Raw genomic sequence first — 26894 nt, 5'->3', positions numbered from 1 at the left:
AAACCTTAGGTTTGTATACTGCATCATCTCTACATTCGTAAAGCTCGACACGGTTAACAAGAGTTAGGGTAGAAATGTAATGTAATGTAATGTAATTTATTTCTTGTAATTTATTTCTTATATACCGCTACATCCGTTAGGTTCTAAGCGGTTTACAGAAAATATACATTAAGATTAGAAATAAGAAAGGTACTTGAAAAATTCCCTTACTGTCCCGAAGGCTCACAATCTAACTAAAGTACCTGGAGGGTAATAGAGAAGTGAAAAGTAGAGTTAGAGGAAAAATAAAAATAAAATAAACATTTTAACAAGACAGCATTGATCTAAATACTTTGGAAGGTAGAAGAGAGGAGAGAAAGGAATAGAAGCAGAAGGGGGAGCCGTTGAACAGTAGAATTCTGGAGAAATTTAAATGATAGAAATAGAACAAAACAAAGACAAAAGGCAAAACAATAGATAAGATTAAAGATAAATCATAAGCTGGAAAGAAAAATAAAATAAAACTTTGTCTTCAATCCACGGTTTCAGCGTCAGTGATGAAGTGGAGCAAGTAAGTTTAGGAGGAGCGATTGACGTTTCCAGAAAGGGCTTCTTCAGGGAAGAGACTTGGCAGACAGTCCCAGGATGCCTATGTCTCCTCCCCTGCGATGTTCTCCCATCCATGCATTCCCTCCCAGACACACTGCCCGTGCCCCAGCCGCTCCAAGGAGGCTGCGCCAGATGAGGCCCACGGTGAATGCAGGATTCTCTCCTCTGCGGGAAAGCCGCCCGGAGCCGACAGTCGATCTTCTTAGCGGATTGCATGGGGGTAGGGTTCACACTCTTGGTAGGATCGGGTCTGTGTGCTCTCGGTGGTTGTGGCTGGTCTCGTTGCTGCTTAGGTGTAAAAGCAGTTGATCTCCACTGCTGCTGATATTTAAAAGCAGGCAGATTGATCTCTCCAATGGACTGCAGGGGGAGGAGTTCACACTCCTGGCAGGATCGGGTCTGTGGGCTCTTGGTGGTTGCGGTAGGTCTCGCTGCTGCTTGTATGTAAAAGCAGTTGTTTTTCTACTGCTGCTGATATTTAAAGCAGGTAGATTGATCTCTTAAACGGGATATAGGGGGAGGAGCTCACATGCCTGGTTGGATCGGGGCAAGGGCTCCTATTATAGGCAGCTGGTCTTGCTGCTACTTAGGTGTTAAAGCAGTTGATCTTCCTAGCGGACTGCAGGAGGTGTGGAGCTCACACTCCTGTCATGATCTGGTCTATGGGCTCTTGGTAGTTGCAGTTGGTCCCAATGCTGCTTAGGTGTAAAAGCAGTTGTTCTCCTACTGCTGCTGATATTTAAAAGCAGGTAGATTGATCTATCCAATGGAATGCTGGGGGAAGATCTTATATGTCTGGCTGGATCGTGGCAAAGGGTTCCTGGTAGTGGCGGCTGGTCCTATTGCTGCTTAGGTGTAAAAACAGTTGATCTTCTTATCGAATTGTAGGGGGCGGATCTCACATTCCTGGCAGGTTCGGGTCTGTGGGTTCTTGGTGGTTGCGGATGGACCCGCTGCTGCTTAGGTGTAAAAGCAGTTGTTTTCCCAATGCTGCTGATATTTAAAAGCAGGCAGATTGATCTCTCCAACAAATTGTATGGTGAAGAGCATACACGTCTGGCTGGATTGGGACAAAAGCTCTCGATAGTGGCGGCTGGTCTTGGTGCTGCTTAGGTGTAAAAGCAGTTGATCTCCTACTTCTGATAATATTTAAAAGCAAGCATATTGATTTTTCCAACGGAATGCTGGGGGAAGAGCTTACTTATCTGGCTGGATCAGGGCAAAGGGCTCTCGGTAGTGGTGGCTGGTCCTGTTGCTGCTTAGGTGTAAAAAACAGTTGATCTTCCTAGTGGACTGCAGGGGGAGGTGGAGCTCACACTCTTAGTTGGATCAGGTCTGTGTGCTCTTGGTAGTTGCGGATAGTTCCGCTGCTGCTGAGGTGTAAAAGCAGTTGATTTCCCACTGTTGCTGATATTTAAAAGCAGGTAGATTGATCTCTCTAATGGACTGCAGAGGGAGGAGCTCACATGCCTGGCTGGATCGGGGCAAAGGGCTCTTGGTAGTGGTGGCTGGTCCTGCTGCTGCTTAGGTGTAAAAGCAGTTGATTTTCCTAGCGAACTGCAGGGAGGGTGGAGCTCATATTTTTGCAGGACCGGGACTGTGGGTTTTTGGTGGGTTGGTCCCGTTGCTGCTTAGGTGTAAAAGCAATTGATCTCCCACTGCTGCTGATATTTAAAAGCAGACAGATTGTCCAGGGAGAGGAGCTCTGCACTCAAACTGCCATCCTCCTCGCCTCCAAGTTCCGGAACTCCAGTGGAGGGAAGAGGCAAAATAACCAGAGAGGGAGGAGGAGTTACATTTTTGAGAATAACCAGGTTTTCAGATGTTTACGGAAGAGTTGGAGGGAGCTCAGATTCCTAAGAGGGGAGGTAAGGTTGTTCCAGAGCTGAGTGATTCTGAAAGGGAGGGAAGAACCTAGTTTTCCTACAATTGAAACGCCTTTTAGAGAGGGAAAAGAAAGTTTCAGTTTTTGGGTGGATCTGGCAGAATTGGGGTTAGAGGAGTTCCAAGAAAGAGGAATGAAGGGAGGGAGAATACCGTGTAGGATCTTAAAAGTGAGGCAGGCACATTTGAAGTGGACTCTGGAGATAATCGGAAGCCAGTGGAGCTTGGATAAAAGCGGTGAGACATGGTTGAATTTGCTTTTTGCGAAGATAAGCTTAGCAGCGGTATTCTGAATCCGCTGGAATCTTTGAAGGTTTTTCTTTGTTAGGCTAAGGTAGATAGAGTTGCAGTAGTCCAGTCTGGAGAGGATGGTGGATTGGACAAGGACGACAAAGTGTTTTTGATGGAAACAGGATCTCACTTTTCTCAGCATGTGAAGGCTGAAGAAACATTTTTTTACTAGGGAGTTGAGGTGGTCATTGAAGGAAAGTGTAGAGTCAATGATGACTCCCAGAACTTTACTAGAATATTCAAGATGCAGAGTGGGGCCAGAGGACAGTGGGATGTAGGTGGGCAGTTGGTCCAATTTTGGGCCGAGCCAGAGAAGTTTTGTTTTAGATTCGTTCAGTTTCATCTGCACAGTGTGGGCCCAGGATTGAAGGTTCGATATACATGAGAATATGTTCGCCGAGAGGTTGGTGAGGCTCCGGTCGGTCTCGAGGAGGACAAAGATGTCGTCTGTGTAAGTGTAAGTGCATGAGAGAGATTTGCATATAATGGAGGTGACAAGCATGCAAATCTGTCCCATGCAAATTCATTAGGGATATCCTGAAAACCTGACTGGCTGGTGGTCCTCCAGGACGGGGTTGGGGATCACTGAGTTAGAGAACGTTTGCAGTCCAATATGTGAAGCGCCTCCTCCCCTGGTTGAGATGAAACTCTAAAATAACTTTTGGGAGTAATTTAGGATGAACCACCTTGTGAAGGTTTATTGATGCGAACCATTTATGAAGAGCCACCTTATAGGGGTAAAAATAGTATAAGGTGGATCTGCTGCTACTTTCCAGTAGTGAATTACTTCTCAGTCACGAGTGCATATTTACCAGCTACATTTAACCAGGAACCTGTTTGAATATTATCACTCAGGTCCCCTGAGGCAGGGAACGAAACGGGGCCGCGTTGGGACCCCCCAAATCCTGCTTAAGCTAAGTGCCATTTTGCATATACTACAACATACAGTGACTTTTGAACATATCGAAATCCTTTATGTGAAAATTTTTGAAATAGAGCCAAACAATATCTTTTGGAGTTTGTGATCAAAGTTTTTATAAAATAACAATGACTGGAAGGTGAACTCTTCACCCAAGGGAGGTTTTCAAGCCTTCCTTACAGAGTTCTATATCTCTGAGTATTTTTATAAACTTTCCATGAGTTTTGTAACCAACTTAGGTCAGTTGTATAATTAGATATTCCCCTGATGTAGCCTATGTGAAAGGTGGGAATATTTTGCAGCACAAATTGGTGAAATCAGTGATGAAGCTAAGTAATTAATCTTTTCTGTCTATATACTGTTCAGCATGATATAATGCTGTTGGAAGGTTACACTACAGCTTTTTGCATTTATTTATTCATTTAAAGTGAAAAACATATTTAAAGTGAAAACCGTATAACTGTTGCCATCTCACATCTACCGGTTAGTTGCTTGTGGAATTTTATTAGAGAACATGGACTGAAGCTCTGGATGAATGATTTTGTTTTTGATGTTAGTGGAGTTTTTTTCAGACCTATGATGATCTGTGGAGGAGTGTGTGGCGCGGTGGTTGAAGCTACAGCCTCAGCACCCTGGGGTTATGGGTTCAAATCCCACAACTGACATTCGGAGAAACTGAAGGGAGATAGGTTCAAAACAAATGCAAGGAAGTTTTTCTTCACCCAAAGGGTCGTGGACACTTGGAATGCGCTACCGGAGGAGGTGATCGGGCAGAGTATGGTACAGGGATTCAAACAGAGACTGGACAGATTCCTGGGGGATAAAGGGATCGTGGGATACTGAAAAAGTATAGTGGGATACTGGGATACTGAGAAAGTATAAACCCAACCAGGTCGAGCATGTGCAAGACCGGAGGGCTAGGACTTCGATGGGAAGATAGGACTCATCAGGAAGCCAAGATGGCATGGGGGCCCCTTCTGGTGATTTAGACAGGTCATGACCTGTATGGGCCGCCGCGGGAGCGGACTGCTGGGCTTGATGGACCTATGGTCTGACCCGGCGGAGGCACTGCTTATGTTCTTATGTACCTACAAACAAACAGGAGATGCTATCTTCTCAAGGTAGAAAGGAAAGACAGTGAAGGCAACCTTGAGTGCTCAGTTTCTTTATTATATCTATTTGGATTTGACACGTACGTACGTGTTTCGGCCCTATGGTCCGCTTCAGGAATTTGAATGACATTTTTGTGAAAGAAATTGAAAAGTATCAAATGATTATTGCCTTTTTACCAATGTCCTTAATATTGAAACACTAAAGAGAAAAAAGAGCACATGTTCTTGCTATTTGAGTCTGTCTGCTACTGTACACACAAAAACAAAAGTGACTCGCACCACTGTTTTCTCCAGAGTGGGCTAGAAGCGAGTGAGTCCAAGTGAAACGCCTGAAGCTCCAAATGATTGATCTACCAACACCACTGATGAGGAGACCACTGTCCCTGAATGGAACGGTCCCCGCAGTAATCACCCCAACCCAACAGGCTGGGATCCATCATAAGAGTTAACCATGCTAAGATCCGCAGAAACATGCCCTAGCGGAGAGCCTCTCCCTGAAGCCACTAGCGCAGACTTCTGAACGCTGGTGCTGTCCAGGAAAGTGGCATCTGAAAGGTATGATGTTGTGGAGACCATCGAAAAAGGAGGGACTCCAGTAGTGAGCGCATGCCCATACTGACCCAGACAAACGCAATTTGCCTCCAAAGATGTTGCCATGGACCCCAGCACCTGCATATAATGCCAGGTCGTTGGAGCTGGAAGGTTCAGGAGATCTCTGATCTGCCACAGATGTTTTGGACTGCATGGCTCATGAAGAAACCCACTATCTTGCCAGGTGTCAAAGAGAAGGCCCAGATACTCCAAGGTCAGATATCTCTACAGGAGTTCAGGCCCGAATTTCAGGCAACTGTCCGACATTGCCGCCATCTCAAACTGAATATGGCAAAAACTTATCTTTCCACCTAAATTAACCTCCTCCCTCTCGCCATTCTCTATTTCTGTGTATAACACTATCCTCTTCCCTGTCTTGTCCGCTCACAACCTTGGGGTGATCTTTGACTCCTCTCTCTCCTCCGCTCAGATCCAACAAACCGCCAAATCCTGTCGCTTCCTCCTCTATAATTTTACCAAAAGCCGTCCTCTTCTCTCTGAACACACTACCAAAACCCTTATCCACGCTCTCATCACCTCGCACTTAAGACTACTGCAACGCACTTCTCTCGGGCCTCCCGCATACCTGTCTCTCATCTCTTCAATCCGTTCAAAATTCTGCTGCATGACTCATATTCTGTGAGAGCCACTATTCTCACATTACTCTTCTCCTCAATTCACTTCAATGGCTCCCCATCCATTTCCGAATACAGTTTAAACTCCTCTTGCTGACTTACAAGTAAGTGCATTCACTCTGAAGCCCCCCAATATCTCTCCTCATTTAACTCCCCCTATGCTCCCCGCTCATAGGACAAACCCCACTTATCTGCACCCTTCTCTTCCACTGACAACTCCAGACTCCATCCCTTCTTTCTTGCAGCACCGTATGCCTGGAACAGGCTGTCCGAATCAATACATTATGCTCCATCCCTGGCAATGTTCAAATCCAAGCTAAAAACCCACTTTTTTGAAACTGCTTTCAACTCTTAACTCCCACTCACTGCTGTCAGATACCTATACCCACTGTATCATTTCTTCTACCATAATCTTCCCAACCCTGTAATGTCCTGTATAAATTAGATTGTAAGCTCTTCTGAGCAGGGACTGTCTATTGTATGTTAAAACGTACAGCGCTGCGTACGCCTTTTCAGCACTATGGAAATAATAAATAGTAGTAATAGTAGTCTGAGACAGCGCTAACTGGCTCTGTTTGAAGTTTGACAATCCAACACCAGCTCTGTAGCAGAGAGACCACCGTCTCCACCCGGGACACACTTGTGTCAAGGCAGAGCCTGGATCAACCAGTCATCCAAGAAAGGATGGATCTGGATACCCTGCCTGCGGAGAACATAAGAACAACAATATCGCAGAGACAGAGTGACACAAAAAGAAGGAGGCATTGCCATATACATCAAAGAGGGAATTGAATCTACTGGAGAGAACATGCCACAACAGACGGATAAGTTAGAATCTCTATGGGTCAAAATTCCAGGAACAAATGGACCAGAAACAAGGATAGGCATCTACTACCGACCCCCAGGGCAGTCCAAAGAAATTGATGGAGAAATGATGGATGAGATTAAATGCAACTGCAAGGGAGGCAACGCAGTTATCATGGGCGACTTCAACTATCCGGGGATAGAATGGAACTTCGGCACCTCTGGCTGTGTTAGAGAAACTAAGTTCCTGGAAACAGTAGGCGATTGCTTCCTTGAACAACTAGTCAAGGAAAACACGAGAGGAAATGCAATTCTAAATGGGCTGCGAGGGCCGGCACAGGATGTAGAAGTAGAGGGGACGCTGGGAAACAGCGATCACAATATGATCCACTTCAACCTGGATAAAGGGGCAAAACATCGGTCCAGAACGACAGCCACGGCGCTAAACTTCCGAAAAGGGAATTACAAAGGGATAAGACGGATGGTGGGGAAGAAGATTAAAAAGAGGATAAACACTTTAAGGACGCTAGAGCAAGCTTGGTCTCATTTTAAGGATACAGTAACTGAGGCACAAAATCTATATATACTGCATATCAACAAGAGATCAAAGAGGAAAAAGAATAAAGAACCTGCGTGGCTCACTGTAGAGGTTAAGAAAGCGATCAGAGACAAAAAAAACCTCATTTAAGGAATGGAAAAGATCAAAAACAGACGAAAACTGGAATAAGCACAAAAAACATCAATGCAGGTGCCATAAGGTGGTAAAAGGGGCCAAAAGAGACTACGAGGAAAAAATAGCCAAGGAGGCGAAAAACTTCAAGCCATTCTTTCAATATATTAAAGGGAAGCGACCTGCGAAGGAAGCGGTGGGACCGTTGGATGACCAAGGAACAAAGGGAGTGCTAAAGGAGGACAAAGCAATCACTCGCAGACTGAACACGTTTTTTGTGTCTGTATTTACCGAAGAGGATATACACATCATACCGGAACCCATCAGGCTATATGCTGGAAGTGAAAACAGGAAACTGACAGGGTTAACGGTCAGTTTAGAAGAGGTATACAGGCAGATTGATAGACTCAAGAGCAATAAATCCCTGGGACTGGATGGCATCCATCTGAGGGTCATCAAGGAACTGAAAGGGACCATAGCTGAACTGCTTCAACTAATAGCCAATCTGTCGATCAAAACAGGAAAGATTCTGGAGGACTGGAAGGTGTCAAATGTTACGCCGATCTTCAAAAATGTTTGTGGGGAGACCCGGGAAACTACAGGCCGGTGAGTCTGACTTCGGTACCGGGAAAGATGGTAGAGGCGCTGATAAAGGACCGCATCATTGATCAACTTGACAGACATGGGCTGATGAGGACCAGCCAGCATGGTTTCTGCAAAGGCAGATCTTGTTTGACAAACTTGCTGCACTTCTTCGAAGGAGTAAACAGGCAGATAGACAAGGGCAACCTGGTCGACATTGTATATCTGGATTTCCAGAAGGCGTTCGACAAGGTTCCGCATGAAAGACTACTTTGAAAAATTGCGAGCCATGGAATTGAGGGTGAAATACTCACGTGGATTAGAAACTGGCTGAAGCATAGGAAACAGAGAGTGGGGGGTAAATTGACAATACTCGAACTGGAAGAGTGTCACCAGTGGGATGCCGCAGGGCTCAGTGCTTGGACCCTTGCTCTTAAACATCTTTATAAACAATGCGGACACAGGAACGACAAGCGAGGTGATTAAATTTGTGGACGATACAAAGTTATTCAGAGTAGTGAAGATGCAGGGGGACTGCGAAGATCTGCAACGAAGATCCCTCTCCATGCGGCATCCACTATTCAGGCAAACTGGGAAAATCCCTTCTCTTCAAAATCACAGGTCTTTGGAACGACCTCACCACCCCGCTGCGGAACCTGAGCTCCCTTCAGTTATTCCACAAACAACTGAAAACCTGGCTTTTCAGCAAATTGTAGCTCTATCCTTCCCCCCTTTCTCTCCCCCTTCTACACATAAGTTCATGTAATCCTTTTTCTTCTTCTCTACCCACTATTTTAAGTTCTTGTAAACCGTGTCGAGCTCCATTCTCATGGAGATGATGCGGTATATAAATTTAAGGTTTAGATTAGATTAGATTAGACATAATCAGGCTTGAGAAATGGGCATCGACATGGCAAATGAGGTTTAACGTGGATAAGTGTAAGATGATGCATGTCAGTAACAAAAATCTCATGCACGAATACAGGATGTCTGGGGCGGTACTTGGAGAGACCTCCCAGGAAAGGGACTTGGAATTCTGATCGACAAATCGATAAAGCCGTCCACGCAATGTGCAGCGGCGGCGAAAAGGGCAAACAGAATGCTAGGAATGATAAAGAAGGGAATCATAAACAGATCAGAGAAGGTTATCATGCCACTGTACTGGGCCATGGTGCGCCCTCACCTGGATTACTGCGTCCATCACTGGTCGCCTTACATGAAAAAGGACACGGTAATACTTGAAAGGGTCCAGAGAAGAGCGACTAGGATGGTTAAGGGGTTGGAGGAACTGCCGTACAGCGAAAGATTAGAGAAACGTGGCCTCTTCTCCCTCGAACAGAGAATGAGAGGGGACATGATCGAAATATTCAAGGTACTGAAGGGAATAGATTTGGTAGATAAGGACAGGTTGTTCACCCTCTCCAAGGTAGGGAGAACGAGAGGACACTCTTTAAATTTGAAAGGGGATAGATTCTGTACAAACGTAAGGAAGTTCTTCTTCACCCAGAGTGGTAGAAAACTGGAACAATCTTCCGGAGTCTGTCATAGGGGAAAACACCCTCCAGGGATTCAAGACAAACATAGAAACATAGAAATAGACGGCAGATAAGGGCCAAGGCCCATCAAGTCTGCCCACCCCAGTGATCCTCACTATCTATCTTTGCGGATAGATCCCACATGTCTATCCCATCTGGCCTTAAAATCCGCCACACTGGTGGCCTCAATAACCCGAAGTGGAAGACTATTCCAGCGATCAACCACCCTTTCAGTGAAGAAGAACTTCCTAGTGTCACTGTGCAGTTTCCCGCCCCTGATTTTCCACGAATGCCCCCTTGTTGCCGCGGGACCCTTGAAGAAGAAGATGTCTTCTTCCACCTTGATGCGGCCCGTGAGATATTTGAATGTCTCGATCATGTCTCCCCTCTCTCGACGCTCCTCGAGTGAGTAGAGCTGCAAATTCCCCAACCGCTCCTCGTACGGGAGCTCCCTGAGTCCCGAGACCATCCTGGTGGCCATTCTCTGGACCGACTCCAGTCTCAGCACATCCTTGCGGTAATGCGGCCTCCAGAATTGCACACAGTACTCCAGGTGCGGTCTCACCATGGATCTATATAGTGGCATAATGACTTCAGGTTTACGGCTGATGAAACTCCTGCGTATGCAACCTATGATTTGCCTTGCTTTGGATGAAGCTTGCTCCACTTGGTTTGCCGACTTCATGTCTTCCCTGACAATCACTCCCAAGTCTCTTTCTGCTACAGTTCTTGTCAGGATCTCGCCATTTAGGGTGTAGATCTTGCATGGATTCTGGCTTCCCAGGTGCATGACTTTGCATTTTTTGGCATTGAAACTGAGTTGCCAGGACCTAGACCAGTGCTCCAGCAGAAGTAAGTCATGCACCATATCGTCTGTCATTGCTTTTTTGTCTGTTGTGCTTTTGCTCACTACATTGCACAGTTTGGCATCATCGGCAAACAATGTTATTTTACCTCGAAGCCCTTCTGTCAGGTCTCTTATATAGATGTTGAACAAGATCGGGCCTAGGACGGAGCCCTGTGGCACTCCACTTATCACCTCCGACGTCTCGGAGGGAGTGCCATTCACCATCACCCTCTGAAGCCTACCTCCAAGCCAGTTCCCAACCCATTTTGTTAAAGTGTCGCCCAAACCTAAAGAACTCATCTTATTCAGCAACCTGCGGTGTGGCACGCTATCAAATGCTTTGCTGAAATCCAGATAGACGATGTCCAGGGACTCACCAACATCCAGCTTCCTCGTCACCCAGTCAAAGAAGCCGATCAGGTTGGATTGGCACGATCTCCCTTTAGTAAATCCATGTTGGCGGGGATCCCGCAGATTCTCCTCGTCCATGATCCTATCCATTTGGTGTTTGATTAGGGTTTCCATTAGTTTGCTCACTATTGAAGTGAGACTCACTGGTCTGTAGTTTGCCATATCCACCCTGGAGCCTTTCTTGTGTAGTGGAATGACGTTAGCCGTCTTCCAGTCCATCGGGACGTTACCTGTACTAAGGGAGAGATTAAAGAGCGCGGATAGTGGTTCCGCCAAGACATCTCCCAACTCCCTGAGTTAGACAAGTTCCTGCTGAACAAGGACACACACGAATAGGGCTAGTCTTGGCTATGGTGCTGGTCTTAGACCAGAGGGCCGCCATGTGAGCGGCCTGCTGGGCATGATGGACCACTGGTCTGACCCAGCAATGACAATTCTTATGTTCTTAACATAATAACAGTCTTACTGGGTCAGACCAATGGTGCATCAAGCCCAGAAGCCTGTCCTCATATAGGTCACCAGTACCTGGCCAAAATCCAAAGAGTAGCAACATTCCATGCTACTGATACAGGGCAAGAAGTGGCTTCCCCCCCTGTCTCTCTCAATAACAGACTCTGGAATTTTCCTCTCTCAGCATTTTACGGCTGTTCTATTGGTCGGTCGGTCTGTGGGACTCAAAACCGAAACGAATTATGGGCAGAGGCAGGAGGGCTCAAAATCTGACCTGGCTAGTGGCGAACTTCGGCCGCGTCCGGGAAAAAGGGCCCGGGGAGACCGGAGGAGCGGAGCGGGCTTGTGGAGGTGATCGGCACCGCAGCTCTGTCCTGGCGGCCTCCGAGCGGCGGCGCTGGGTGCGTGAGAGGAGCCTGCTGCCCGAAGAGGAGGAGCGGCGGGATCTGAAGAGGCTGAGCTGTGGCTCCCTGAGCTGAGATTTCTGCCGTTGGCTCCTTCGGTCCCGGCTGTCTCTTTCACCATGTTCCGCCTGTTGTGTGGTGACGTATTAAGCGCGAATGCGCACTCTCGCCGCGGGCACAGCGCGACAGATCAGATCTCAGGGAACACACAGCGAGAGTGCTAACATTTTATTGTTATAGATATCTCAAACTAAATAAATACATTTGCATGCGTTTTAACAACTTTGAACAGTTTAGTGTCATCTGAAAATTTAATCGCCTTACTCATTCCAATTTCTAGATCATTTATACATAAGTTAAATAGCACCGGCACTCCACTGTTTACTCTCCTCCATTGAGAAAAATGACCATTTAACCCTACCCTCAGTTTTCTATCTGATAACCAGTCCTAATCCACAACTGAACTTTGCCATCTATCCCATGACTCTTTAATTTTCTCAGGAGCCTCTCAAGAGGAACTTTATCAAAAGCTTTCTGAAAATCTGGATACACTACATCAACTGGCTCACCTTTATCCACATGTTTATTCACACCTTCAAAGAAGTCAAACAAATTGGTGAGGCAGGATCTCCCTCGGCTGAACCCATGCTGACTGTGTTTCATTAAATCATGTTTGTCTACATGTTCCACAATTTTATTTTCTATAGTTGTTTTCACCATTCTGTCTGGCACTGAAAGCTTATCGAGAAAAACTGCTACAAGAATGATCGCCTTGATGAAAGTGCAGGGAGCTGTCACTAGCCCAAAGGGAAGAGCCACAGACTGGAAATGCTGTTGCAGAATATGGAAACACAGAAATCTGTGATGCTCCGTAAATACTGGAATATGGAGGAGAGCCTCCATGCGATCCAACGATGCTAGAACTCCCCAGGAGAAACAGCTTAATGACCGTGCACAGAGTTTCCATTCAGAAATAAGGAATCCGCTGGAAGCAAGAGACAGACTTGAGAACATGAACGTGCCCCTCCAGTCCTCTGAGCCATACTTTGGCATGATGAAGTATAGTCAAATGTATTTTATTGAGCACAACAAAACCAGCAAACAAGAAACAAACCATGTAGAGGCACGCTCAAATTTTTGATAACAAAACCCAACTGCAAAGAACAAAGTTACCCAATAAACCCCACCCAACACAATCCTCCCCAAAATAAATAACCCCCCCAGGGTCCTCCTTCCAAATACAACCTATCCAGAAAATATACAAAGATCAGGGAAATCAGGCATAATGAATAAAAACAAAATTCAGAGATTCAACAGTTCAGCAAGCGGCTTCTGGCCAGTGGGGTCATCGTTGTCCAAAATGGTTCCCAAGTGCGCTGGAAGACCTGGCCTGGTAGAGAAGAAAGATCCAACACATCCCTTCGCTCCTAAATCAAGAGGTTAATCATCCGACATCGCCAAAGAGAGTAATCGGGAGCAGTATCTTCAAGCCAGTGTAGTAAAATACATTTCAGGGCAACCAAGACAGTCAGCATGATGAAGTATAAAGAGTATCTGCCAAAGCCTGGATCATGTTCAGAAATGAGTTCTAATGCTTGGATATCCAAGAGACGCTACAAAGTAGCGTGGACCCTTGACTCCTTGTCCGACCTGCTGGTGAATCCAGAAACAAGTCGGAGGCAAGCAAAAGAAAGCAATTTTGTGCCCCTCCCGAATGCTGTCCAGCACCCATTTATCCAAGGCAGGCGAGTCCACTCCCTGCAAAACTGAGCAAGGTGGCTCTCCAGAGGGCTATTTAGAACAAGTAGCTGCCTAGGATCCAGATGTCTGAGGACGGCTTGAATGGAAGAGTTGTTACGGGGACTGTATCCCTGAGAATATTTCTGGGAGGAAGAGCATATATAAGAACATAAGAAGTTGCCACCACTGGGTCAGACCATTGGTCCATCGCGCCCAGCAGTCCGCTCTCGCGGCGGCCCGTCAGGTCTATGACCTGTAATGTGGTTCCTGTCTGTTTCTGTAACCTACCTCTTCTTTTTTATCTGTAACCCTCAATCCCCTTTTCTTTTAGGAACTTGTCTAAACCTTCCTTGAAATCCTGCAATGTGCTCTGGGCTATCACAACCTCCGGAAGCGCGTTCCATGTGTCCACCACCCTCTGGGTAAAAAAGAACCTCCTAGCATTTGTTCTAAACCTGTCCCCTCTCAATTTTTCCGAGTGACCCCTTGTGTTAGTGGTTCCCCACAGTCTGAAAAATCTGTCCCTGTCCACTTTCTCTATGCCCCTCAGGATTTTGAAGGTTTCTATCATGTCTCCTCTAAGTCTCCGCTTTTCCATGGAGAAGAGCCCCAGCATCTTCAACCTGTCAGCATACGAATAGTTTTCCATACCTTTTATCAATTTAGTTGCTCTCCTCTGGACCCCCTCGAGTACTGCCATGTCCTTCTTGAGGTACGGCGACCAGTATTGGACACAGTACTCCAGATGTGGGCGCACCATTGCACGATACAGCGGCATGATGACTTCCTTCATCCTGGTCGAGATACCCTTTTTAATGATACCCAACATTCTGTTCGCTTTCTTTGAGGCCGTTGCGCACTGAGTTGATGCTTTCAATGTTGTGTCCACCATCACCCCCAGGTCTCTTTCAAGGTTGCTTACCCCTAGCAGTGATCCCCCCATTTTGTAGCTGAACATCAGGTTCTTCTTCCCTACATGCATGACCTTACATTTCTCTATATTAAAACTCATTTGCCATTTTTTTGCCCACTCTTCCAGTCTTGTCAGGTCTCTTTGCAGGACCTCACAGTCTTCCGCGTTTCTAACCCTGCTGCAAAGCTTGGTGTCATCAGCAAATTTGATAACCTCACATGTCGTCCCCGTCTCCAGGTCGTTGATGAATATATTGAACAGGATTGGTCCCAGCACCGACCCCTGTGGAACTCCACTCGTGACCCATTGCCAATCTGAGTAATGGCCCTTTACTCCAACCCGTGTTTGATCCATCGGTGGATATCCCCCTGCACCCCGTGGCTCCACAGCTTCTTAAGTAGTCTTTCGTGAGGTACCTTATCGAAGGCTTTTTGGAAGTCAAGGTAAATGATGTCTATGGATTCCCCTTTATCCACCTAGTTGTTTATTCCCTCAAAGAAATACAGTAAGTTCGTGAGGCACGATCTTCCCTTGCAGAAGCCGTGCTGGCTCGCCTTCAGTTGTCCATTGCCTTCTATGTATTCGCAGATTGCGTCCTTGATTAGTGCTTCCATCATCTTTCCCGGAACCGAGGTCAAGCTCACCGGCCTGTAGTTTCCCGGGTCACCCCTTGATCCCATCTTAAAGATGGGCGTGACATTGGCTATTTTCCAGTCTTCTGGGATCTCCCCAGTTTTTAAGGATAGGTTACATATTTGGCTTAGTGTATCTGCTATTTCGTTTCTCAGTTCTTTTAATACCCTTGGGTGGATGCCGTCCGGACCTGGTGATTTGTCGCTCTTTAGTCTGTCTATCTTTCTGAGAACATCCTCTTTGTTTACCTCTAGTTGGACTAGCTTCTCATCAGGGTTTCCGTTTATGTGCTCCTCGGGTTCTGGGATGTTGGATGTGTCCTCTCTCGTGAAGACTGACGAGAAGAACTTGTTTAACCTGTCAGCTATCTCTTTTTCTTCCTTTACTACTCCCTTCCTGTCTCCATCGTCTAACGGTCCCACTTCCTCCCTGGCTGGTTGTTTCCCCTTCACATACCTGAAGAATGGTTTGAAGTTTCTTGCTTCCCCTGCCAGCCTCTCCTCATATTCTCTTTTTGCTTTCCTAACCTCTCGGTGACAGTCCTTTTGGTGCAAGGATCTCTGATGAAAACAGCATGAGGGACGAAAATTACTATAATCCCCTCCCAAAGTCCAGCAAGACTTGTGACAGGGAGAGACTTAGGGTGGTGATCAGCAACACCAGCCCTGAGGTCATCCAGATCTGTCCCCAAAAGAAGCTGACTCTTGAAAGGAAGTCTGCTTAAAGTGGCTTCAGAGGCAGCGTCCTCAGCTAAAGGACAGAAGCAAAGAGGTCTTAAGCAGGGAGAACATGAATGAGATCAGAAAGGGCATCCACCACATAATCCACACCATCCAGCACTAGCTGGGAATAGACCTTCACTTCCACAGAGAGCACCTTGCACAATCTCACGTGACAGGCATGCGCCACAAAGGAGGTTGCTGCTGCCGCCAGGAAACCTGAAGAAGCCACTTCAAGAAGGTTATTTTAAAATAAATAAAACCACTACTGTGCGATCCCTGGAGTCCTTAAAAACTACTCCTCTAGCACTAGGCCGGGTCCATGCACCTGGTATCCTGTCCCACGGCGGAATCCACTTTAAAGTGCTCAAAACTGCTGAAAAGCAAGAGCCAGCGGAGAAAGCTTAGATATAGCTTGAGAGCGCCAGAAGGTGCAGCCTGAGCATCCTATTGTCCTGTAACCAGACCAAGAAGCTGTGGATGGGATGGATAAAAGGATATATATATATATTGCTCTTGCAGAACCCTAGCAATAAAATGGTGGACACAGTCATGCTGAAAAGACCTGCTGATGGAGGGGTCCTCATCCAATTCCGAACTCTCAGGCAACTGCGTTGACCAGTCCCAGCAAGGGTATCAGCTGGATCCAAAATAAAAACAGTTATCAGGAGACAAAGGTGACATAATATCCATCCATATGGCACAATGCAATCGAGCTCAACCATAGCCGGACGAAAGGGCTTCTGAAAAGGGACCTCCGCTACTGGCGCAACTGGTTTAGAAGAAACTGATGCGCCGGCTGGCCGCATCCATCAAGCTGGGTCTGAAGAATACACTTTCCAGAGGAGCCGAAAAAAAGTTTGGTGACAATTCATATTATATGCACTGCAGGGCTCTGCAGAGGCACTCACACCACACCAAGAGAGTCCCCAGGCCTCTGGATGAGATATTTTCCCAAAATCATGGACCCAGGCCAAAGCCCGAAGGTCTCGCCCCCTCCCCCAGCGCGCTAAGGCTTGCAGTTGCAGATTCAACACCAATACAATGTGATCAAGGCACACATTCGACAGATTAGGGGCTGGGGAGTCCATCCCAAATGAATTTTAATCAAATCAAGGTGTTTTGAGGCAGAAATAAAACTTTGAAGATGGCCACCATCAGTGAATTTGCGACAAAAACGACAAAATCTGAAAAGAAAAAAATATGATTTGGGATCTGGGGAGGTAGGGGACCTGAACCCTACCCTCAGAAACTGTGAAAACAAGTTTAAACATGTTTTATAAACATAATAATAATAATAATAACTTTATTTTTCTATACCGCCATAGTCAAATGACTTCTAGGCGGTTCACATTGAAAGAAGGCTGGACAATCAGCAAATTACAGAATACATGAAGAGAAATGTTACATAAGAAATTGTAGTTACCGGAGAGATTACATTAGGGTTTGCAGCGGGGAATTAACATAGTGAGAGAAGGTCATCTGTTTAGGCAATGAATTTGTCAAATAGAGTGGTTTTAATTGATTTTCGGAATGCGTTGTAGGTCTGTCTGGTTTTATTTATGTAGTTTCCCAGCCAGGATTGCTGTCTGTCTGCTTGGAACATGAAGGTTCTGTCCAGGAAGGATTTGTATTTGCAGCCTGTGATCTTTGGGTATGCAAAAATGTTTTTGTTTCTGGTTGTTCGTGTGGAGTTGTGTAGCGTGAAGTGAGGTAGCAGGTAGGAAGGTGCTAGGCCCCAGACCTGTTTGAAACAGATACAAGCAAACTTGAACAGTATTCACGCGTCCATTGGTAGCCAGCTTTTTGTAGTATGGGCTAATGTGGTCTTGTTTTCTCAGTCCGAAGATTAAGCGAACTGCAGTGTTCTGCACTAATCTCAAATTTTTTACAGTTTTTTTGTGGGATGCCTAGGTAGACGATGTTGCAGTAGTCCAGGATGGGCAGGATCAGCGACTGCACCAGTAACTAAAGGATGTTGTGTCAAAGTATTTTTTAATAGTCCTTAGCTTCCACAGCGTGTAAAAGCAAGTTCCCATAGGAAATAATGGAGGGTTACTCACAGTCACTGAAGTGCCTTGCCTGTCAGCATTTTTTTTTTTTTTAATTATTTATCAATTTTCAAATTTACATATCAAGTATCCACTAGTACAGAAAGTTGAAGAAAAGCAAACAATTAACACTCTGCTATTCAAATGCAAACTATCAAAAGGAATAAAACATGTAGCTTGACTTCAGCTCAAGTCTTCAAATTAGATCCAAGATTAAATATAGCAAGTTAAGACATTATAATATTAAGATATAAAGAAAATAAGGTCACTTGGCTGAGAGAGGATATCACTTAATATTAAAACTGCACTCATTCATTCGAGCTCCCGCCAGGAAGGCTGTCAGTTGGAAAGGTTCAAAGAAAACATGTTTTTTCATACGATATTGTATTATACATTTGCATGGGTGACAAAGAGAAAAAGTCCCTCCAAGATAGATAACCCCTGGCTTTAACAAAAGAAATTCACGCCTCCTTTTTTGTATGTCCTGTGCCAAATCTGGAAACATTAATATTTTATAGCCAAGAAATTCTTTCTGCTTGTTCTTGAAGAGCCTAAGCAACCAGTTTTTATCTGGTGCAAGGGCTACTGTAATAAGTAATGTTGCCGCCAATGCAGTCTCTCTATCAGAAAGTTCCAGCATTGCTGATACATTGAGCGGTTGATTATCTTCCTGCAATTGTGGTTGCTGTTCATTACTTTTAGTGGCAAATAATAGACATGAGTAAATGGTGGCAACATATCCTCTGAAACTCCCAGTCTCCATCATATAACGTTTTAACATATCCTTAGGAGTCACAGCCGCTATCCTAGGAAAGTTAATCAATCACAAGTTATTATTGAGAAAAGTTTTCTAGAAACTCCAGTTTTCTGCGTAGATTTAAATTATCTTTTACTAATGTTTCACTAAGTTGTTTAGAAACCTTTAGTTCTTGTTGAATATTCACTATGGAATTCTTTGAATCATCCATTTCAACGCTCAAATTCTTAATATCAGTTTCTTGGGTTTTAAGTTTACCTTCTAGATGTAGCAGCTGAGGTTTTATAGATTTAGCCAGATCAGCCACAAGGTTCCAAATAGAGTCCAGAGTTACCTCTCTGGGCTTTTCTATAATGTAAGAAACTTTATCATCTTGAATAATCTCACCAGCTGAAAGCAGTTCCTTGTTGAATCCTCAGTTTCTCCTGGGCTCTCCTGAAGATGCAGGGAGCCTGTCTCCATGCTCCCCTCCGTGTTCTTCCTGACCTCCGAGGGACAGTGCAAACCGTTCACCAGTAGCTCCTCCACTCACGGGGAGCTAGTAATCTGAGGAAGTGGGGGAGGTGACCTTGCGTCGGGGCTTAATGTTGTCTTCAAGCCCAGGGAAATCGCTTCAGTCTCGCCCCTCCGAGGCGTCTCCAGCGGGGATAACGACGCTGCAGGGATATCCTGCATACGGCGCAGGAGCTCAATATTGCAGAAAGAGGGTACGCCAGAGCGCCGCGAGACTCCAGGGGCGCTGCGGCCTCTCCTCTTCGGCATGATGCAGGTAAGAAAAAGCTTCCCCGAGGTGTTTGCAATATTTATTTAAGTGAGCTCACACAGCATGTAGCTCAGCTTAATGGACAATCAGCTATCTTGGATCCAGGGTGTCGCCTGTCAGCATTTTCACACCCAGCTGAATGGAGGAAAGGATTTTCTGCCTCAGAATAGTTCCAAATTGACCACACTTGAAGATTTTCAGACTGCCAGTTGGCTGGACACTGACTGTCACCAACGCCCCCACAGATCCTCTCCATGTGACCAGGGGCAGGAAATCCAGCCTGCACCATGAAACCCAGGGGATTTTCGCTCAGGACACATACAGCCTGCACTTAAACCCCTGATAAGGTCAGCAGGCAAGCTAACTCCCAGGGGAATAGATCCTGAGTCAAAGAATGGTGGCACATGGCAGGCTGGCTCCACAGATCCAAAGTTTCTCCATGAAGCAGCAGTCCAGATTTGCAGGACTGCGTCCTTTCCTCTAACAAGAGAACCACAAGAAAGGGGTGTCAAGGCACTGAAGAAACATAGAAAAATGACGGCAGAAAAGGGCCACAACCCATCAAATCTGCCCACTCCAGTGACCCTTTGCCCTGATTTTGCCGACCCACCCTCTCCTTTACATCATTAGAGATCCCACGTGAATATCCCATTTATTTTTAAAATCTGCCACGCTGTTTGCCTCAATCACCTGCAGTGGGAGTTTGTTCCAATGATCGACCACCCTTTCGGTGAAGAAATACTTTCTGGAGTCACCATGAAATTTCCCTCCCCTGATTTTCAGCGGATGTTCTCTGGTGGATGAGGATCCTATAAGACGGAAGATATCCTCTTCCACCTCGATACGGCCCGTGATATATTTAAATGTCTCAATCATGTCCCCTCTCTCTCTTCGTTCCTCAAGCGAGTACAGCTGCAATTTATTCAGCCTTACTTCATACGGGAGATCCTTGAGCCCCGAGACCATCCTGGTGGCCATCTGCTGTACCGACTCAATTCTCAGCACATCTTTCCGGTAATGTGGTCTCCAGAATTGAACACAATATTCCAAATGAGGTCTCACCATGTATCTGTACAGTGGCATTATGACTTCTGACTTCCTGCTGACAAAACCTCTACAGATACAACCCATCATTTGCCTTGCCTTGGAGGAAACCTTTTCCACTTGATTGGCAGTTTTCATGTCATCACTAATGATTACTCCTAAATCCCGTTCTGCCGTGGTCCTAGCTAAGGTCTCACCATTTAGCGTGTAAGTTCTACACAGATTTCTTTTACCCAAGTGCATCACTTTACATTTTTTAGCATTGAAGTTGAACTGCCAAGTCGATGATCATTGTTCCAATAGTAGTAGGTCCTGCGTCATACTGCCAGGCAAAGTGCTTTTACCTACTATGCTGCACAGTTTGGCATCATCGGCGAACAATGATATTTTTCCTCTAAGCCCTTGGGTCATATCACTTATGAATATGTTGAATAGGATTGGGCCCAAGACCGAGCCTTGTGGCACTCCGCTGGTTACATCCGATGTTTTAGATGGGGTACCATTTACTATCACCCTCTGAAGTCTACCGCTCAGCCAATCCTTAACCCATGCAGTTAGTATTTCCCCTAATCCCAGCGATTTCAGCTTGTTCAACAATCTGTGGTGTGGGACGCTATCAAAGGCTTTGCTGAAGTCCAAATACACTAAGTCTAGGGACTCCCCGGCATCTAGTTGCCTTGTTACCCAGTCGAAGAAGCTAATCAGATTTGATTGGCAGGACCTGCCCTTGGTAAATCCATGTTGATGTGGATCACGTAGATCTTCCTCATCCAGGATTGTATCAAGTTTCTGTTTGATCAGTGTTTCCATGAGTTTGCTCACTATGGATGTGAGACTCACCGGTCTATAATTTGCCGTCTCTGTCCTGCAGCCCTTTTTGTGGAGTGTAATAACGTTAGCTGTTTTCCATTCCAAGGGGACTCTTCCTGTGCTTAGGGAAGGATTGAAGAGCTCTGATAATGGTTCCGCCAAGACTTCACTCAACTCTCTGAGCACCCTGGGGTGTAGGTTGTCTGGTCCCATGGCTTTGTTCACTTTAAGTCTTGAAAGTTTGCAGTAGACGCTACTGGACGTAAACTTGAAGTCTTGAAACGGGTCTTTCTGGCTTTCCCTTGTCTGTAACTGTGGACCGGATCCCGGCGCCTCACAGGTGAAGACTGAGCAGAAGTATTCATTTAGTAGTTCGGCCTTAGTGGAATCCGATTCTGCATAATTCCCGTCCGATTGCCTGAGTCGTTCTATCCCATCCTTGTTTCTTTTCCTGTCACTAATGTACCTAAAGAAGGATTTATCCCCTTTCTTAATGTTTCGTGCTAGATTCTCCTCTAATCGTAGCTTGGCCTCTCTGACTGCCTTTTTGACAACTTTAGACCTGTTGAGATAGTCATCTTTTCCCTCCTGCTTTCCTAGATGTTTGTAGGCAATAAATGCTTTTTTCTTCTCTTTAACGAGGTCCGAAATTTCAGTGCTGAACCACTGGGGTCTTTTGTTTCTCCGACTTTTGCTAACTGTTTTTATATAGCGATTTGTTGCTTCATGGAGGGTGGATTTCAGAGTTGACCACATAGTCTCCACATTGTCAGTTTGTGCTTGGTTTTGCAGCTTCCGATGAACAAAATCTCCCATGCGTTTGAAGTCTGTGCCTCTAAAGCTGAGAACTCTCGTCGCTGTGTTTGATCTAGAGAAACCTCTCTTGAGGTTAAGCCATACCATGTTATGGTCGCTGGAGGCGATATTTCTGAGACTGATATTTCTGAGACGCTGTCTCCATTGGTGAGTACTAGGTCCAGTGTTGCCTGGTTTCTAGTGGGCTCCAGTACCATTTGTTTGAGTCGTGCGCCCTTTATGGAGGTTAATATTCTTCTGCTGCCACAGGTAATCGTAGAGAGTGTGTTCCAATCTGCATCGGGCATATTGAAGTCCCCTAGCAGAACTGTGTCCCCACGCAAAGTGATGTTTTCTATATCTTCGATCAGTTCTATGTCTTTGTCTTCCTGCTGTCTTGGAGGTCTATATACCACACCAAGGTATAGGCATTTTTCATTCCCTCTGGCCAGGTTCACCCAGAGGGATTCTCCGGAGTATCTAACATCCGTGATTCTGGTAGTTTTGATGTTTTCTTTAGTGTACAGTGATACCCCTCCTCCTAACTTGCCCTCTCTGTCACGACGAAGCAGGTTGTAGCCCGGTATAACCATATCCCACCCGTGCGAGTCCGTGAACCAGGTCTCGGATATTGCCACCACGTCTAGGTCTGCATTCCTTATTTCAGTCTCCAATTCCAGAATTTTGTTGCCCAAACTGTGTGCATTAACATACATAGCCCTCCATACCTTATTGTTGTTAAGTTCCTGTGAAGAGATTCCCTTCTGATTTAGTGTGACTCCCAGTTTATCGTGTATAGTATGGGTACTTACCTTGGACTCAGAAATGTGGTTGTGACTCGCCTCCTCAGGATAGTTTCTTACTGCTCCGAAATATGAGTGGATACCCTCCCCCGACTTACCTAGTTTAAAGCCCTACGAAGTAGGCGGGCTAGTCGATGTCCGAATACGTTCTTACCTCTCCTGGTCAAGTGGAAGCCACCAAAAAAGATGAATTTTAAGCGAAAAAGAAGCAGAACAATTCAAATAATTTCTACTAGGATTGCTTGCAGATTTGAAACTGTAGGGGGCTCTAACACACTCTCTAAGGTAGGAAGAGCACATGCTCAAAAAAGTCTTTTGGATTTCTGCAACTCCCGGATTGCAGGAGAGGACTAAACACCTAGCATATGGCATCCAGAAGGGATGCAACAGAAAGCATAGCATTAAAGGGTATACAGGTTTTGCCTAATAAGGTATAAACAGATCTTATAAATAACCATTATTAAGTAGACTTAGTGAAAGCCACAACTTATCCCTGGGGTTACGGTAGCATGAAATCTTACTAAATTTTGCAACTCTTCCAGGTACATGTGACCTGGACTGGCCTCTGCTGGAAACAGGATACTGGGTTATATGGATCTAGTATGGCAAAACTGTTTTGTTTCCTGTTTTATTTACACAAAAGTTACTTACCATTTGACGCAAGAATTTAGAAAAGGCCACAGTCTTTAAGATTATTTTTTATGATGACATCAGTTACAGCATCAAAAACAAACTGCACATTCTTGGTATCTGTAGCACATGTGAAATGGGTATATATTTCCTTTGAGTCCTTTCTCTTGTTCAGATCTTCAAACTGACACTGAATATATGCAGCAGCCTCTTCATAAGTATTTGACCCTGTAAATAAAATTAGAAAAATGCTAACAAAAACAAAGGGAGCTCAAACATTCTATCAAACAACTGCAAATTTAGCAAGGTCTATACCAGAAAATTTCATTTTCATTTATTCACTTGTTATACTGCTACAAAACTAATGCCCAGAACTATGCAGTTTACAATACTAAAAACATAATAAAACGAAAGAAACAAGATTAGATTCTTACCTTTTCTAATCTTTTTTCTTGTAAATTCACACTTTATTCCGGGACAAGTGGGTTATTTCCGTCTACCCACCAGGACTTTGTAAGAAGCCTGAAACTTCAGAGATTTAAACCTCTCTCCCTCTTACCTCATCACTGTCCCCGTAACCTTAGCAGTCGTAAAGTAGACAGAACATCTAATCTAATTCTTAGTCTTATATACTGAATCATCTCCTAAAAATAGGAATTCGATTCAGTCTACATAATTAGATCACAAAGAAAGATACAATAACATTCATTGGAGCTAGACCCTAGAAAGCAATGAAACATAGTAGAGGATAATAACAAGAGAGAGGGGAACAGGGAAACTCCCTGGCAAATAAATTAATTCTGTTCATAACAAATGCAAAACAGCAACAGTGAAACAAGAGAATGGGTTATTAAACATTAGCAACCTAAACAACAAAACAGTGCTATATAGAGAGATACAGCCTGCACTGTCAGAAAGGGACGTTGGAAACAGGGACCCCCCAGAGTAAGTGCTAAACCCATTCTGAATGCACTCTTATAAAGGCTGGTTGGAAAACAGAAATCCAGCTTACCAGTACTTGTAAAAGCAGACAATCGACGAATCAGCAATGTATAGGGTAGGTTCCCAGAATAAAGTGTAGATTTACAAGAAAGATGATTAGCAAAGGTAAGAACCTAATCTTTCATTCTTGTACAATCCTTCTTTATTCCGGGACCAGTGGGACACAACAGAGCCGTCCCAAAAATTCAGGGTGAGACTGATGAGCCCGCTGCTGAAACAGAAGCACCAAAAGCAGCAGACTGGTTGGCTGCCACATCGATCCTGTAAAACTTGATGAACTTATGCAAAGAGGACCAGGTAGCAGCTCTGCAAATCTCATCCAGAGAAACAGCCCACCACTCAGCCCAAGAGGACGAAATACCTCTGGTAGAATGAGCCTGAACCGTGAGGGGCTTCTTTTTGGCTGCCACAAAAGCCACAGGAATGGCCATACAGATCCATCTGGGAATGGTGGTCTTCAAGTTTCAAGTTTATTTAAAATTTCTTATACTGCCTAATCAAACTTCTAAGCGGTGTACAGTAATAATAAAAACATAAATCAACTGTATTTATTTATTCATTCAATTTTTTATACCATTCTCCCAGGAGAATGTCCTGGTGGGCTCACAATCTATCTAATATACCTGGGGCAATGGGGGGATTAAGTGACTTGCCCAGGGTCACAAGGAGCAGCGTGGGTTTGAACCCAGGGTGCTGAGGCTGTAGCTTTACCAAACAAAAAAACTGAAGACTCGCGTACAATGATGCAGGCAAAGTTTATTTTAATAATGATTAAAATGCGGTTAAAAACATCGCCTAAAGGCAAATGACCCAACACGGTCTGTGTTTCAGAAAATACATCTTCATCAGGGGTCCCAAATGAAGAAAAACTCAGTAAAAACCGCAAACAATCTGTAATCCAGTGGTCTTCAATGCGTGCAAGTCCAGGACTTTGGGAGTTGCATGCATTGAAGACCACTGGTTTTTGCTGAGTTTTTCTTCATCTGGGACCCCTGATGAAGGTGTATTTTCCGAAACATGGACCATGTTGGGTCATTTGCCTTTAGGCGATGTTTTTAACAGCATTTTCATCATTGTTAAAATAAACTTTGCCTGCATCATTGTACGCCAATCTGCAGTTTTTTGTTTTGTTTTGCCCTTGTATTTCTGACTGCAGACCCTGTTGGTTCCCCCCTTTCTGTTGTTTGCTTTGAGGCTGTAGCTTTAACCATAAGAACATAAGAAACGCCTTCACTGGATCAGACCGAGGTCCATCTAGTCCGGCGATCCGCACACGCGGCGGCCCATTTAGGTACTCCTTTATGGAGACCCGGATTTACCGTATCCCTCAATATGATATGCAAAAAGGTATGCATCCAACTTGCGCTTGAATCCCAGTACAATAGTCTCCTCCACAACCTCCTCCAGGAGTGCATTCCAAGCATCCACCACACGCTGTGTGAAAGAAAACTTCCTGACATTTGTCCTGAACCTTCTGCCACTCAGTTTCAGGCTAAGACCTCTTGTCCGTGTCACATTTGAAAATGTCAGTAATGCTGCTTCTTGGTCTATTTTATCAAATCCTTTTAATATTTTGAAAGTCTCAATCAAATCCCCTCTTCTCAAGGGTAAACAGTCCCAGTTTCCTGAGTCGATCTTTGTAGCTCAAATGTTCCATTCCTTTAATAAGTTTCGTGGCTCGCCTCTGCACTTTCTCCAGCAGAGTTATATCCTTTTTAAGGTATGGAGACCAGTGTTGGACACAGTATTCTAAGTGCGGTCTGACCATTGTTCTATAAAGTGGCATTATGACATCTTCCGATCTACTCGTAATCCCCTTCTTAATTATGCCCAACATCCTATTTGCTTTCTTCACCGCCGCCGCACATTGTGCTTTAGGGTACTGTCAATCAGTACCCCCAAATCCCTTTCCTGTTCGCATTTTGCTAACTTGACCAACATCTTATACTCATGTTCCTTGTTTTTCTTTCCTAGATGCATCACCTTGCATTTGTTTATGTTAAAGTTCATCTGCCACTTTATCGCCCACGTTTCTAGCTGGTTCAGATCTTTCTGGAGGTCCTCGCAGTCCCTTTGAGAGCTAACCGCCCAACATAGTTTTGTATCATCAGCAAACTTTATTATATTGCATGTTGTTTCCTCTTCCAGGTCATTTATAAAAATATTGAACAAGATAGGCCCAAGAACCGAGCCCTGGGGCACGCCGCTGGTCACTTTCTCCCAGTCCGAGAATTTCCCATTTATGCTAACCCTTTGCCTTCTGTTTTCAAGCCACTGCGCCACACTCTCCCAAATACAAGGTTAAAACATTACATGACATCCAGTATAACCAGAGACTTAAACCTTGGACAAACAAAAACAGAAGGTAAAAGGTAAGAACTACAATATTCTTAGAAAAAGAGAAGTAGGGGAAGAACAATGGGAGGGGTAAAACTGTAAAGAAAACAGTGTAATGTAGCCCTTACAAGGGAAGTTATGCTTCAAAGGCATCAAGAAATAAAAATGTTTTTA

The 26894-nt window shown here is 44.9% G+C and overlaps 1 protein-coding gene across 1 annotated transcript in view; it reads right to left on the bottom strand.

Annotated features, from left to right (window-relative positions):
- LOC117366720 (guanine nucleotide-binding protein G(i) subunit alpha-1) overlaps positions 1-26894 on the bottom strand; it is a 143189-nt gene that overhangs the window by 24759 nt on the left and 91536 nt on the right. Inside the window, exon 8 of the mRNA XM_033958464.1 lies at positions 23403-23609. Within this exon, the coding sequence (XP_033814355.1) occupies positions 23419-23609 (191 nt within the window). The 3' untranslated portion in view covers positions 23403-23418. The remainder of the gene's footprint in view (positions 1-23402; positions 23610-26894) is intronic.

The sequence above is a fragment of the Geotrypetes seraphini genome, chromosome 9 (genome assembly GCF_902459505.1).
Source record: "Geotrypetes seraphini chromosome 9, aGeoSer1.1, whole genome shotgun sequence".
Taxonomy (NCBI): domain Eukaryota; kingdom Metazoa; phylum Chordata; class Amphibia; order Gymnophiona; family Dermophiidae; genus Geotrypetes; species Geotrypetes seraphini.
This window is presented reverse-complemented; position numbering and strand designations above follow the sequence as displayed.